Here is a 16,804-nt window from a genome sequence, read left to right on the forward strand (position 1 = left end):
GAAGCATAAAAACAAGTTTTATGCCCGAGGTTATTACAAGATCTTTCTATATAATATTTGGCCAGAGGTTCCATATTTCAGAGAGGTGTTCAAACTTTAGTTAAATAATCCCCAAAGTTATTTAATCTCAGAATTTAGCGTGTGTTTTATTCGTCAAAATTATTTAAGAAACAGTTGTCTCGCCTTTTGTTGAATGAAGTTCAACTTGCTTTGCTTTTACTCCCGGTTCAAGAAATTATTTTGAATTTATTTGAATTTTTGTCAAGATTTTATCATGGAAATCGAGGGCAACGCAATCGTAGACTGGATTGCCAAGAGTGGTGTATAGCTGCCACCCGAAAATATGATCGACATCGGTAAACCCATGCACTGTCTGTACGACCACATAGACAGGTGCATGATAAAAAAAATTAAAGCGCACTGGAAGGATCAAACGGATTGTAAAACCGCAAAGGTCATGAGCATAGCGGTAGATCGCAAATATACAAAGTTCCACTCGATAGAAAGGGCTGTAGGACCATCGTTGGCATTCTTACTGGTCACAGTCTAGTAGAGGCACACGCCTATAAGATGAGGTGTCAGATCGGAAGGAATGCAGGAAGTGTCAAGAGCGGGGCACCAAGGAAACAGTGGATCATCTCTTGTGCGTTAGTGAGACGAGGCTTCAGGTATTTAGGGGCCCCACAATACGATAAGTTGGAGAAGATATCGCTAGTGAGGCCACGTCAAGTGCATGCATCCTAAACGATGACTATTACTCAGGGAATACGTAAAGGTACTCCATTGGTCTCGCTAAGAACCATAACTGGTCTATGCGTGGCCTGCAGGTCTACCAGACCAACCTAACCTAACCTTATCATGGACATCAACCAGTTGAGCAGAGACTAGATAGCAAGATGCGAGATTGGATAGCAAGTTTTTAAGTTATGGTCTTACATGGACTACTATCTTTATTTGTGACTATTTTTAATTTTTTACATGATTTTTATTTTTAATTAAAAAAAAAAAAAAAATTTTTTTTAAGTCTCTATAATTTCCTAATCAAATTTTTTGGAGTAATCCTATTTTTTTGAGTGCTGTAAGTCATGTTATGCTAAAAGTAATTTATTAAAAAAACTTCTTATAACAAAAGTCACACAAATTTGTGATTTTGAGCTTCGAGGCAAGCAATTTCATGCAGAACTATTATCTAAGATTCATAATTTTTGTCACCGCATCATTGGCAAAACACTGGGGAAAGTTTTCAAAACTTTACCACATACTTTATCTTGCATGCGGCGGCAGTCCCACACAATGCTACGCTTACGTTGTCGCTTTCGTAAGATTTGTGTGCATGTTTGTATTTGTTTTTGTGCGTGTGTTTGCATTACATTATGCTTGTGTAATCAGAAAATACCGCAACTATAAAATAAACTGTCAGTATTTATGAAAACAGTGGCGTGCAACAATGTTGCAGGCGACGGGGGAGACGCGGCGTAGTTAAGCGCCAAATGACATAACGAATTTTGACAAAATTTCATGCGGTTTTGCGCACAACTTATGCTTGTTTAGCTGTGTGTGTGTGCGTGTTGTAAACAAATACAAAATCCCAAAGCTTCTACACTTTCAACATTCCGAGCGTAACATGGCAACCCTAAAATCAACAACAACAATATTTGCAACATTTCTACAACTCGCTGGCAACAAAGTTGACCTATTTGTTGTTTTTGTTGCTATTGTATGGCACTGCTCATAACTTTTAACAAAAATTTATTAGAAACAATTGTTTGTTATGTTGCATATGCACAGGCGCTACAGCGGATATATGCACATTCATAGATGTGCATGCAAGTGCTAGCGCACCATAAATACTATGCAACAGAGAGTTGTGCAGTTTTACATGAATTCACATAAAAATATGTGTCTGTGTGTGTGTGCATGTGGTTTGTGTGCTGTGGTTGTATCTGTAGTTGTGAGCGCGCGGCTCAAATGTTACCACAGTGTGTGAGTGAGATCGTCAGTGAGTGTAATGAAAATGTAAAACAATATAGCTGCCAACATACACCAATTAGTGTCAGTATTTTTCCGTTGCTTGCTCTGCTTGCGTAGTGGTTGCATAAAAATAATACGCAAAGTGAACTTTCAGTTTCAATTCGTTAATTTTTAACGAGATACTAAAACGTAAAATTTTTAATAAAATATGTAAAATAATCGCTTACGGGCTTAAAAAAATAATATAAGTACAATTTATGAAAATAAAAATAAATTACAGAAGAAATAATAAATACTTAAATAAAATAAAAAAAAATTAAAAAATAATAATTATATTAAAAAATTTAAAAAGGAAAAAAATTATTAAAATATTATATGAAAATTGAAATAAAATAAAAAACATGAAAAATAGAACAAACAAAAGAGGTTAGGGGTAGTCAGGATTTTCAAAAAATCAATATTTTTTTTGCATTCGTTAAGTGTAATATCTTAAAAATATTCTTTGAAAATTTGAAGTTGATCCGATCATTACTTTTCGAGTAATTCGATAAATACCAATGAGAGCTTGGGTAAACCAAAACGCTACTGTGAAACTTTAAATTCGTTTATCTTAAAACTATGTTTTTTGAACTGATGACAACTGTAACTCGATAACCGCTCAGTAGATTTTCTCCTTCTTCTTGACTGGCGTAGACACCGCTTACGCGGTTATAGCCGAGTCCAAAACAGCGCGCCACGTATCCCTATTCTGGCAGTTTGGCGCCAATTGGTTATACCACCTGGTCCTTCCATCGTTGAATTGCATGGTGAATATCTGGTCTGTTGTTGATTTTCCAGATCTAAAGCCACACTGATAAGGTCCAATCAGTTTGTTGACGGTGGGCTTTAGTCTTTCACACAATACGCTCGACAGAACCTTATACGCGATGTTGAGGAGGCTTATCCCACGGTAATTGGCGCAAATTGTGGGGTCTCCCTTTTTGTGTATTGGGCAGAGTACACTGAGATTCCAATCGTCAGGCCTGCTTTCTTCCGACCATATTCTGCAAAGAAGCTGATGCAAGCACCTTATCAGCTCGGCTGGTAATCCATCGGCCCCCGCCGCCTTATTGTTCTTCAAGCGGGTAATTGCTATTCGAATTTCTTCACGGTCGGGCAATGGAACATCTGCTCCATCGTCGTCGATTGGGGAATCGGTTTCGCCATCTCCTGTTGTTGTACTTTCACTGCCATTCAGTAGGCTGGAGAAGTGTTCTCTCCACAAACTCAGTATACTCTGGTCATCAATAACTAGATCACTGGGGGTCCTACAGGAGTGTGCTCCGGTCTTGAAACCTTCAGTTAGTCGCCGGATCTTTTCGTAAAATTTTCGAGCATTACCCCTGTCGGCCAGCTTGTCAAGCTCTTCATACTCACGCATTTCGGCCTCTTTCTTTTTTGTCTGCAAATGCGTCTCGCTTCCCTCTTCAGCTCTCCCATCCCGCTCGTGTTGCGGTCGATCGCAAAATTGCGAGGTAGGCAGTCTGTTTTCTCTCCACTGCGAGACGACAATCCTCATCATACCAGCTGTTTTTTTGGTTTTTCCGAAAACCAATGGTTTCGGTTGCAGTGTACGTAAGGAGTTTGATATGCCGTCCCACAGCTCCCTTAGTGCTCTCAGAGAGCAGGAGTGCAAGTCGAGTATAAAATCGTTCGGTTGTCGGTTGTGATTGCAGCTTCTCGATGTCGAACCTTCCTTGTGTTTGTTGACGTGTGCGCTTTTCTACACAGAGGCGGGTGCGTATTTTAGCTGCTACAAGATAGTGGTCCGAGTCGATGTTGGGACCACGAAGCGTACGCACATCAGAAATACTGGAGACATGTCGTCCATCTATCACAACATGATCGATCTGGTTGCGAGTGATTCGATCCGGGGACAGCCAAGTAGCTTGATGGATTTTCTTATGCTGGAATCTAGTACTACAGACGACCATATTTCGGCCCCGGCGAAGTCGATCAGCCTCAGACCGTTTGGTGATGTTTCGTCATGGAGGCTGAATTTTCCGACTGTTGTGCCAAAGACACCTTCTTTACCCACCCTAGCGTTGAAATCGCCAAGCGCGATTTTGACATCGTGGCGGGGGCAGCGCTCATAGGTACGTTCTAGGCGCTCATAGAAGGTATCTTTGATCACTTCGTCCTTCTCTTCCGTCAGGGTCTCTCATCCGAGGCTGTTTTGTTCTTTTCATTGGGGGGTGTTTTTATGTGCATAAGCGGGTTTCGCCTACTCACTTTAGCTCGCCTCCAAACGGGTGTCTGTTGGCTACCCAGAGGATACTTGGTCTAAGACCGGAAGTCGTGAGCTGCTTGAGCCACATGTAAAAGAATCGTTCCTGGGCACTCCCAAGTGAATGACAGTCAGAAACTTTCCTCACTTACGTGAACTTCTACATATAACTCCATCCTCAGTAGATTTTAATGAAATTCATACAGCTTTTAGAATACATAATAAACTCAGGCCTGATCGAATTTTTTTTTCAAAAAGTTAACCCTAAGTATATTTTATGGGTGCAGAGGATAAGATGGCAAAAGAAAGATTATAAGCTCGATTAAATTTTTTATTCTTGACAGAATTCCAAATAATTTGACATACTTCGAGCGGCGGATCATTGAAAAGCCCAAAAATGAGCGGGAAAACTATATTAATCGGTGATTTTAAATTAAAATTTCTCACTATTATAATAAAAAGTATGGAAATCTGCATTTTCAAAATGTTTATTAAATTTTCATTGCTTTAAATTTAACCGCAAACTTTAAAAAAAAAAACAGTTTCACTGAAAACCCATTCACAAAACGCAAAATTTTGAATTTTGTGGTAATTTCAAACCAATTAAAATTTAGCAAACGGAAAAAATAAGTAAATATTTGTTTACAAAATAATTCGCATAAAATTTGCAGGAAAAAAATGTTGAATTTTTCTTGTTACTAAACAAATACAACCAGCAACTATGTAAACATTTCTGCAAATGAAATAAACAGTCAATATGAATATGTACGCATTTACATATATATATGCATACATCTCCAAGTATATAATTAAATACAAACATACAAATATTCGGTTTCCGTTCTAAATTTGCTCAAAAATTATTGGGTTTGTAAACATTGATAAAAAAGAATAAATAAAATTTATAATTGTATAATTTGCCTAAGTAAATATGCATATATGCATGTCCACATGTGTATAAAATATTTATAAATAAATTTAAAAAAAATTTGGAAAATCAAATTAAGCGAAAAGTAAATAAAATTGGCGAGTTGATTAACTTTCGACAATTTGTGTCAGGCAACAATTTAAATCGATGCGCTTATTTTGCAATAATTCAGCTGGAAAAATATGTGGATGAGAAAAAAATTTCAAAAAGATGGAAAAAAAATTTTAAAAATATTGAAAAATAATAAAAAGAAAAATTTTAAGAATCAAATAAAAAAAAATAAAAAAAAAAATTGAAGAAAAAATTTCATAGCTTTCGAAGTATTTTTTTTCGAATTAGAGGGATTTTTTTGTTTAATTTTGCAGAAAAAGTATTTAATTTTTTTATTTTTTTGATTTCGAGGTATTTGACTTTTGTTTACGAATGCGAGTTTGCAAGCGCCGCCAAAACCTGTCAGAGTGTGTAAACACAATTGAAAAACAAGAAATTGAAGAAAAAATTAACGTTATAATAATAAGCTGTTCAATCAATTTAAAAGCTATGGGCTCAAGGAGGCAGTGAAAGAAAACCATCAAAAGAAAAAGAAAAAGTCACGACAATCAGTATTTTTTATATAAATAAATGTCATGCGCTGTAACTGAAAAGATCTGTTATGAGAAGTGAAACAAAAAATGTAGACAATGGATATAAATGTAAAGTGATTCCATTCAGATTATATGGTGATGATAATATTCATTTTTTTATCAATGTTGTTCTGATGTGACTGTGATCTAATAACTTAAAATTCGAAGAAGAGTGATAGATATTCCAGAAAAATAATTTACATCTGTATTTTAAAATTTATTTAATATATGATCATGTGACCCGACATCATATGATGCGTATATCATGCAATTTATCTAAATAAATGCTCAATCAATAAAATATATTATATAAATATACTCTAAGCGGTATATCGCATGTGCTGAGAGATCTTATAGAATAGATTTTTAATTTTGACCATTTACATCATGTGACATAATGACATCATGTGATTATTATAATATCATAAAACTATTTATTTCTATATATTATATGTATAACCTGATATCGAGTGAGATTGAAAATCACATTTTCAAAATTGATCACTTAATCGACATCATGTGATGTCATATGTATATATAATTAAAATTCATAACACATGTTTAGTTAGACAAGTGATTGATGTAGTGAAATGATTTTTATATCACAACATTGAATTGAAACCTAAATAATAAATATTTTTTTTAATATATAAAAGAAATACGCTCATGGCTTCAAGTGATGTAATGTCCTATGATGTATGATATATGTGATATGTAAAAAGAGAATATTGATTTGATTTAATTTCTATTCATCATGTGACGTTATTTGATCACGTGATGTGTTTGGTCGTGTGATATAATTTATTCACATGACGTGATGTGTGAGCTTCCTTGATGAAAAGCAAATCTATCAAAAAATATAATTTTAGTTCATCATGATGATGCCATTTGATCACGTGATGTTTCTGATGATGTAATTTAGTAGTGTAATTTATTCACGTGACGTGATTTGTGATTTTTCTTGGCGAAAAGCAATGCAATCAATGAAATATATTGTTTTTCGACTTTCGTAAGTGTTAAAACAAAGAAAATCTGCAATATTTGTTAACTTTATACTTTGATCTTAAAAAACGGGAATTTTTATTTTACAAAAAAAAAAAAAATCATTTAGATACTTTTTATGAATAATGAAAATGTTTAACAATCATTAATCAACCCTCCTTTTCTCTCTTTTCAGCTAACCAAAAGCAGTCCTAACTCAAACTAGAACACCACAATAAATCACAACGTGCCTTAGCAACATGTTGCAGCAACATCTATACAAATTTGTCTAAATATTTAAAAGCCAACATCTGTTTTTTGCAAATTCGCGTAAAATTTATAAAAATCAGCACGCATTAAAGTAAAAATAATAAAAAAAGCACAAAATACACAAGCGCTACAACAACACACTACGCACGCAAACAACATTTTATGGAACAAACAAATATTTGTAATCACAATGGTGTTCACCTCCGCGGATGTGGCCGCAGTGCGTCATGTGGTGCAACGTATATTGGTGCCATGCGTATTTGTAGTAGGATTGTTGGGCAATTCAGTGAGCATTTATGTGTTGACCAGGTGAGTTAAATAAGAACAAAAAATAAATAGTGGTTAGTAGATATGGAAATTTGGAAAAGTACGATAGAATATGTAGACGCAACGGTAATATTTGTATTGATAGTCAAAATTTTTGAAAATTTTAATTTTAATATTATATAAATGGCACTTACCCATTGGGATATTGTAGTTTTACTCTGTTAGTTATTGTTGTTGTATTTCCTTTTTTTCCAAAAATAACTGAAAAGACATTGAGAATAAAATTATAAAATGCCAAGTAAACGTGATAATTTCCCTAAGATGAGCTGCCTTGACCCCTAACTTAAATCTCATGATCTCGGTAGAGGCCATTGACCTCACCAAACGTCATTGATCAAATGTCACTGACCTTGTCGAATATCTTTAATCTTACCAAAGATCATTGACCTCTCCAAAGATCATTGATCTCAGCGATGGTCATTTAGCTCACCAAAAGTCATTGATCTTTTTAAAAGGTCACTGATTTCGTCAAAGATCATTGATTTTTCCAAAGGTCATTGATCTGACCATATGTCATTGTCCTCCCAAAAGTCATTGATTTCGGCAAAGGTCACTGATCTCACCAAAAACCATTGACCTGGTCAAAGATCATTGATCTGGTCAAAGATCATTGATCTGGTCAAAGATCATTGATCTGGTCAAAGATCATTGATCTCAGCGATTGTCATTGACCTCACCAAAAGTCATTGATCTTTTCAAAAGGTCATTGATCTCACCATCGGTCATTGACCTCCCAAAAGTCATTGATTCCGTCAAAGGTCAATGATATCAGCAAAGGTCACTGATCTCACCAAAAATCATTGATCTCAGCAAATGTAATTGATCTCTCCAAAGTTCATTGATCTTACCAGAGGTAATTGATCTTGACTAAGGTCATTTTCTCTCCAAAGATCATTGATCTCACCAAAGGTCATTCATCTTGTCATAGGTCATTGATCTCGCCAAAGGTCAGTGACATTGCTAAGGGTGATCCAAGATGATAAATGAGGCAAACTTAAGTATGAATCAATGTCACTCTAGAGGTAAGGTGGTCAAACGGACAGAAGAATCCGAAATTCAATGCGGCCTGATCAATTAGTTACTCTACATCTATTCTGCTTTTAGACGCTGAAAATAACTGTTGATAAACAAATGTTAAAAATGGACGAACGACTTTTTATTTATATACCTTTTATATTGAAATTTCATTTCTATATTATATTTTATACTAATTTTAAAATTTTCATTTAATTTAAATTTTGGTTTTTCATTTTAGAAAACGCATGCGTTGCACAACAAATATTTATCTCACCGCACTCGCCATCACCGATATTATTTACCTCACCATGGCGTTGCTGCTATCACTCAAACACTATGACTATGTGCAGCGGAATGTGGAAATCTTTTGGAAATGTTATGGTTATGTGGTTTGGCTTTGTGATGCCTGTGGTAAGTGCTTGTGGAATTCGTGAATAGAAATTTGAAAAAGCGCGTTTGAGTGAGAGGAGATCACATGAAGTGGAGGGCATAAAGCTATTGTTTTTGTTCCCATGCTGGTTTTGTGATTTTTGTTTGACAGATGACAAATGACAATTGAAAAAAGTTTGCAAATGGTTCAGTTTAGTCCACATGTGAAGATAGAATTCTTTTTGCAGGATGTTTAGTGATATATTGAAATATATATAATGCAGATAGCTTATGTAATATAAGTATCAGATTATAAGAAAAATTTTTTGTCAACGGACAGCTGACTACTTACAAGGCTTAAGGTACATAATAAATACCTGAAAACCATCTAGACTCTGATTAATTGATAAAGGAAATTTGGATTGAAGATCCCTCTGCTCTAACCTAATAATAATCAGTACTATATTAAAAGAAACATGTTCAGACAATTGATAGCTGACTACTGACAGTGCAAGGAACTTAATAGTATAGACCAGAACGTCCAAAGATTGAGCATTTTATAAAGCAATTAAGACTTGTAGACTCATCTCCGCTTATAAAAAGTCTTAGAGCTCAGGTAATCAAATTGAGAAGTCGATGAAACCAGCTTGTCAACTAATTAAGTAACTAGAAGCTTATATGACAGTCCTTAGAGACAATTAGGGAAATTTTCACAGCTTAAACGCTCACCAGAAGACAATTTAAAGTAACGCAGTCAAGCGCTGGAATTTTTGGTAGTCTTCTCTTACTCTTCAAAGAATTACAATTCAATTAGCGCTCAGTTACAAATGGCTTCATCTACATTGACTCAAATGTCTGCAAGGCTTAAGTACGCAGCCTAGCATATTGTTCCTTTCCTTAGTACAAGTGAATTGATTAAGGCGTCGAAAACCAATTTGAGCTATGCACTTAGTTACTCATTTGCTTTTGTTTTACGCTCGCTCGCCTTTAACACCGTTAACGCACGTACTGCAAGTGTCTTAATAACTTAATATGTACTTTTCTCTCTCTCTCTCTCTTTTTCATTACAACTTCTTGTTCCTGCGGCATTCCATGGCGCGTTTCAACTGTCAATTTTACTATGCGGCGCGTATCTTTTGTTATTGCAGCGTACATTTCCATTTACATAGCTGTGTGTTTTACGATCGAACGATTTATTGCGATACGTTATCCGCTTAAACGACAGACATTCTGTACGGAATCGTTGGCAAAGAAAGTCATTACAGGTGAGTTTGGGTGTACGTGTCTGGGAATATGTTATACAATGGAGTAGTGATGTGTATTTTTTTGGTGATGAGTGTGGGTAATTTTATATATCGGTTGTTAATTTTTGGTTTATCGATAGTTGAATCAAAATAATTTCTGTTGTGAAATTAATAATGAATTTATAGATAGTTCGAATTTGGAATTAAGTTTTTAATCGCTAATTATCGATAATTTAGAACTTCAGTTACAATGATATGAACTATTTTTTTGTGAAAAATGTATTTAATGAGGCTGTAAGCCAATGAAACCCTATTCAATTTAATTATAAAGTAACAATTTATAAAAAAGAAAAAAATATTTACTATCGATAACTTTTTAGATTTACGGATTTTAATAAGAATTTGATCTGTACAGCAGTATTGACGAAAGAAATTGATATTGAAATCAGCTTGTATTAATTATTATTAATTAAATTATTGATTCGGCTATAATCGCTTAAAGCGGTTACTACGCCAAATATATATATATATATTAAATCGGCATTTGTTTAGTTAAAGTAATAATATTTTAAATCACCAGTGGGCTTTCTTTTCGATTTTTCAACAATGAACAGGAATTATAAAGGATCAAAGTAAATATTTAAAAAACTTAAAACGAAGTGCAACAAATACCAGAGCAAAAAAAAAAACGATAAATTCGAACTTTTTAATTTCGTTATCGATTTGATTTTCGATATTTTTTATCGATACTTTATTTTATTTTAGGTAAATATTAATGCACAATTTAATTAAAAAATACAATTCTTAATAAAAAATATTGATTTATAACCCTAGTTTATAGTACATTTGTTGCCGAAGAAATTTTAGCTCTTTATAAATAAATAAATATAATTTAAATATTTTTATCAGCTCTAGTTATCTTTTCCATAGTGAGCTGAGGAAATTTTTGGCAAATGTAAGCAAAGCAGTTTCCATCTTTATTTAGTGATTTTACAAACTATTTCATGATGCCCAGTTTTATATGTAATGGTGGAAGGATAATTTTGTTACGAGCTACTAATGAATTGTGGACCGTGCCGTGCTTTCCAGGCTCCCAAGGACCAATTTTTTCTCACCCAATGCTCTTGTTTAGCTCTACTGTCCCAAAGACATATAAAACAGAGAAACTTGGTATAACCACTTTGTTGACCGGAAGAATGTTGACCATTTTTAAATCGACACAAATTTGCCACTCATGCTCATTGTATTTTATTCAAGACTAGCGAAATGTTACAATATTCCTCCTTTAACTTTGTACTGTGGGCAATAGGTACCCCAGCGTATTTATTTCCATTATGTAATAGAATACATTTAAGGCTACGTTTTGAGCTGTCAATGAATAAACGCTAGTCTTTTGGTTCGTATCGCTTCAAGCCCATTTTTATTAACAAGTTTTTGATATCTGAACAAAAGGTAATGCCGTTTTCTTCGGAAAAATTACGCCGTAATTCTGCATCTCTTTCACGATAAAAACTTATTTTATTATCCGAGGACAGCAAGTTTTTTTCTTTTAGTCTTGATGCTAACAGTTCTGAAGCTTGTTTAGAAAGATTTAAATCTCTTACAAGATCATTCAATTCATTTTGGGTAAAGCGTTTTGGCTCATTAGACATACCTTCAAAATCAGCATCATTTTGTGATGAGCTTGGTCCTTCAATGTCTTGCTCTAATCGTTCAGATATATTTTTAGGCTCTGAAGAGTGAGGTGAATGCTGCACTGGACGTTGAACACAACTATTTAGCTCGATTTTTAGTGTTTAAACCGTTTATGTTCACACTACAAAAATAACAGTCTACGAGATGATTTCGTGGTTCTCGCCAAATAGTCGGTGTTCCAAATTTAAAGGCACTTCTTTTACCACTTTTCCATAATCTCATATATTCCACACAAAATTTACAAACACAATAGGGAGCCAAAGTATTCTTATTTTTATCCCAAAATACTCAAAATAGGTATTTTTCACTAACTCTGATATAACTTTTCTACAATTTTTAAACACATATTCTCCACATATGTAGCAAAAATGATCTGGTTTATTTAAACAACGTCTTCTTGAACTACTCAAACTTGAGAAACTAATCTTAACACAGTAAAATACGCCTGTTTTCGATTAATATATATGTATGCTTAAATGATAAAAATCAAAAACAAAGTAACTCGAGCTGCTCAAAATATAATAATAATAGTACATATTCAAATATTTACAGGATTTTGAGGCACATATTTCAATCTTATTTCTTTATTATTTTTTCTTTATTTTTTTATTGAAATCCATATTTTGACTAAATAAGCGATAAATAAATATTAATTATGCTTATTTTACGAAATTGAACTAAATTTTCGTGTTTAAAACAGTGCCGATGTCTTATGCACTAATATTAAATCGATTATTTTTGTTATCGATAATAAAATTTTTATTTCAAATATATCGCACACCACTAAAATTGTAACTCAATTAAATTACGTGCTTAACTGTATTCGCATGTATTTACGCACATTATATAATGGTAAAATTGCGCAAAGGACCAACAACAAATAGCAATACAGTGATACCAAAATTAATGTAACACGAATCGATATGCACGGCACCACTCAATTTGCAACTACTCGTATAAACTGCAAGTGTAATATGCCGCTGTCAGAGTGCCCGCAATTTGACACGCTTTTGTTGTTGGTCGCTTGCCACTTGAATGCAGAAAATTTCCATATATTTTGCAACACGTTTACCTTTTGACATGCCTTCGTGTTTTCTTTACTCCCACATGCACACGACACGTACGAAACACATGATGCAAAACCAACAAACAACAAAACGAAAAAAACCACATGCATGCACCTAACTTGGGTGAAAAAAAATCCAGGAGTCGTGCTCTTCTGCCTCTTCTCCACAATTTCGACAGCTTTCGAACATCAGTATAGCATCGCTAAGAAATCAATTGATATCCATGGTGTTGCGTGTAATAAAACACAAGCGAATGCGCCAGAGCGTCTAACATTGCTACAACTGAATTACAACGAAAGTGTACGACAACAACAACAACAGCAAGCAGAAGTAGGACGCACGAGAAAACAAGATGACGTACAACATTTACCGTTGCAACACTATATGTCATTGCCGAAATCGACAACGACAACAACAGCGCCACATATCGATTTCGAAGGCAGCGGTGAGTCTGCTGCGGATGAGCGCACAGCGCACACAGCTCATCACTGGCAGACACGGGCTGCTGTGGACTCAGCAATTGGGGCAGTAGTGAACAGAAAGGACAATTTGGACAGCAGCAGCAGCAGCAGTGATGTTGGCGAGACGCAGAGTAACGCTTGGAAGTCTAAACCGGATGTAATATTGCGTAGATTGAAACGTACCGTGAAGCCGGAGCCGAACAAGGCAGCGACCACCGCAACACAGACACCACTCTCTTTAGTTGCACCTTTACCAAACGCACGAACAACTACAGCGTCATTGCCGGCAACGCATGAATGGTCCGCGCTGGCTGCAGCAGAAGCATCAGCAGTCACACCGACTGCCACGCAAGTGAAAGGTGAGTAATATGGGCACTTTGGGACTGTAGTGTAAGGTATGAGATTGGTTGGTTGGTTCGAGGTAGTTGGATGTGAAGTGTATAAATGTGTTGTGCAGGAATTGAATGCGGAAAGGTTGCGACGAGCGCTTAAAGCGTGGCTTTTTTACGCTTGAATGCAGAAAAACGATTGTGTCGTAAATTGAGAGTATGAACTTGTGGAACACCTATGGTACCGAGGGTGAAACAGTTGTAAATTTAAGGCAGAACAGGGATTTACAAATTTTGTTCGTTTAACAACTCTTTAACCAGTTAATCATAGGTACATAAACTTTGATCTCCACTATTCACCCTATAGCCCCCTTACTTCAAAGCGGTTAGACTTAAATATGAGTTTCCTCTCATTCTAACTCAGCTAAAGTAAAGTCAGGTTTTATAAGATCTCAATGATATCAGAGGAATTGATACAGATTAATGGTCTCAATGATTCTGCAATAGCGAAGGAACTGAAAGTGCCCAGTATTAAATTGTGGGAAATTTGAGAGTTTCTGGCTTCTTTTCTGTAAGTTAAGGGAATACTTTATTATTATGGTCTCAGACACATAGATAAGTGGAAATAACTCCTAAATTTTGATGCTTCCAATCTCGAGTAGTCTATTTACGAGAGTTTCTGGCTTCTTTTATGTAAGTTCAGTGAATACTTCGTCTGTTGTAATTTTAGCACGATATGCCGGTTTAGAGATTATTATGGTCTCAGACACATACATATGTAGAAATAACTTGATGCTTCCAATCTCGAGTAGTCTATTTACGAGACTAAAGCTCTTTATTCCATATGATCTCCACGTCTAGTGTCTATTTTTGATCTTCCAGAAGTCTCGCCCTTAAAATTTTTGCTGTACCAAAGTTTAAATCTTAAAGTCTAGAACTAAGGCTCCAATAACGGTGGTTCGGTTTGTCATAAACAGTTATTTGAATACGACTGCCGACTCTGAAAAGTTACTCATGGATCTGGTGAGTAAGTATATGAGTAATATTTTTAATGTAGGAATATGGAATAATTTCTCGATTGATGAGTTCAAACAAGAAGATATTAAAATGTATATTCTTCTGAAAATATATTTTTACAATCGTAGGATTGAACTGCTGGCCTTAGTTTAATTTAGGTTCAACCTACACCGGATTAATCAAGACGACTTTTCTTGTCTGATAAAACAACATCCCATAGCTTCATATGTGACAACCCACACCGAACAAGAAGAGACAAAAAAACCCATGTTCGCTTGTTGTGGATTAGAGCAAAATACGATTTTGTGTCTTATCAGTCAAATACGTTTTTGACTAATTCGGTGTGGGTTGAGTCTTAGACAATACAGTCCACCCCGATTTAGATTCTCAGTTTGTTGTAAGACCTCCAGTTGTTCTACTAGTACCCTTTCTATTTTTTTACTTTATCAATTTAATAATTCTCCATTTAGCCTCGCGAGGTTCGGTTTTGAAGAGAGCACTCTCAGCGGCATCTAATACACACATTCCTCGAACTATGTCCAACTACTATTCACTGGCTAGTCGTTCCGATCTGGTATTGGAAACCGAATTCTTAGTGAGTGCAGCAACGCCGTCTACAGAGAACGCAGACGAAGATGAACAGGCAATAGACGATGCAGATAGAATATCAGAGCAAAGGCAACACACTGCTAAATTAAGCGGAGTCGCTGGTTGGGCCGCTAATGCACAGTCGACACATGGTATGCAAGATGGCGAAACGGTTTTCTTCAACATAACGGATTATTGCGAGGAAGTGAGTACGAGGAAATTGTGTTGATTTCACTTTGTAATAATTTTTTATGATTTCCAATATGCCAATTTAGGTATTCTACTATAAGAACAGCCAATCGAGCTTGGGCGAGAATGCGCTCTATACACGCCTCTGGTATTTTTTCACCTTATTCGTATTCGTTTTAATACCGTTATGCCTGTTGGGCACCTTCAATTGCTTCCTGATAATGTTGGTGCGACGCTCGAAGAATTTACGCGGCGAAATGACAAATGCGAACAGTATACGACGCTCGCGTATGAGCGGCAAAGGGGTGAGTATATTGAAATTCATACGAATACGAAAGATTTTTAATTTCCTGCTCTGTCAAACAACAACGTCGCCAACAGCAACGCAAATCACACACATCATCCGTTTCGCAGGAGAATCGCATCACCGTTACGTTGATCGCTGTCGTTTTACTCTTCATAATTTGTCAACTGCCTTGGGCGATATATTTAATCGTTTCGGAGAATGTCCATATCGATGGCAATTTACAAGCGATTATTGGTAATATTTTCAATTTTCTCGCTGCCATCAATGCGGCAGCGAATTTTTTCTTATATTGTGTGCTCTCGGATAAATATCGCAAAACGGTACGTGAACTCATCACAGGCTATAAGTATCGTGCGCATGCACGTAACACGACGGCGAGTACGAGTCTCTATACGAGTACGCATGGCACACATTCGGTGAATGGTAGTCGCCGTTATCGGCCGACAGCAGCGTCAATAGTCGTCAAGTGATTGTTGAGAGAGCGAAAGCGAGCGCAAACAGTTATGTATGCGCTCGTTTGTAGCTAGTGCTCGTGGTGCTTCGTATCGTGCGAATGCCGATTGTATTCTACTTAGTTAAAATTGTGTGTTAATTATTATTGTTGTTGTTGATGTGTGCGACGTTTGCGCAAATTGAATTTGTTAATTTTAATGTAATTTAAATTAGTTTGTAGCGTATTTATTAATTAAACGTGTTAATTAAGTAAATTGCTTGGCGTGCGCCAGTTAATTAATTAAGTTTATGAAGTGCATAAGTGACGCTATACATACACACACATATATACAGTTATATAAATATATATATTTCTAAATGCAAATATTTGTCGCGCTGGTTAAGTATTGTATTTAAGTTAAGCGATTAGATTACTTGTAATTAATTACATTTTTAAGCGAATGAGTCAAAAATTTGTATTTTTAATTATTTTCATTAGTAATATATTCGTTAAAATTATCAAAAAATATTATGTTTATAAAAAATATTTTAAATATTTATAATAAATATGTATAATATAAAGAAAACTATATAAACAGAACTAAATGGAACTTGTTATTGAATTAGAGAGAGCGATTGACCACCACCACTGGAGAGAAAATAGGGAACAGTACACTGAGAAAAAAATATTAGGTCTACAACTTTGCTTCCGTCGCTTTACAA

The 16,804-nt window shown here is 35.3% G+C and overlaps 1 protein-coding gene across 1 annotated transcript in view; it reads left to right on the forward strand.

Annotated features, from left to right (window-relative positions):
• LOC105216226 (uncharacterized) overlaps positions 1-16,586 on the forward strand; it is a 65,102-nt gene extending 48,516 nt beyond the window's left edge. The window contains exons 3-9 of the mRNA XM_054231211.1: positions 6,966-7,348; positions 8,622-8,794; positions 9,901-10,017; positions 12,898-13,578; positions 15,036-15,358; positions 15,429-15,647; positions 15,724-16,586. Of these exons, the coding sequence (XP_054087186.1) occupies positions 7,230-7,348; positions 8,622-8,794; positions 9,901-10,017; positions 12,898-13,578; positions 15,036-15,358; positions 15,429-15,647; positions 15,724-16,119 (2,028 nt within the window). The 5' untranslated portion in view covers positions 6,966-7,229 and the 3' untranslated portion in view covers positions 16,120-16,586. The remainder of the gene's footprint in view (positions 1-6,965; positions 7,349-8,621; positions 8,795-9,900; positions 10,018-12,897; positions 13,579-15,035; positions 15,359-15,428; positions 15,648-15,723) is intronic.
• The last annotated feature ends 218 nt before the right edge of the window (positions 16,587-16,804 follow it).

The sequence above is a fragment of the Zeugodacus cucurbitae genome, chromosome 5, assembly GCF_028554725.1.
Source record: "Zeugodacus cucurbitae isolate PBARC_wt_2022May chromosome 5, idZeuCucr1.2, whole genome shotgun sequence".
Lineage (NCBI taxonomy): Eukaryota > Metazoa > Arthropoda > Insecta > Diptera > Tephritidae > Zeugodacus > Zeugodacus cucurbitae.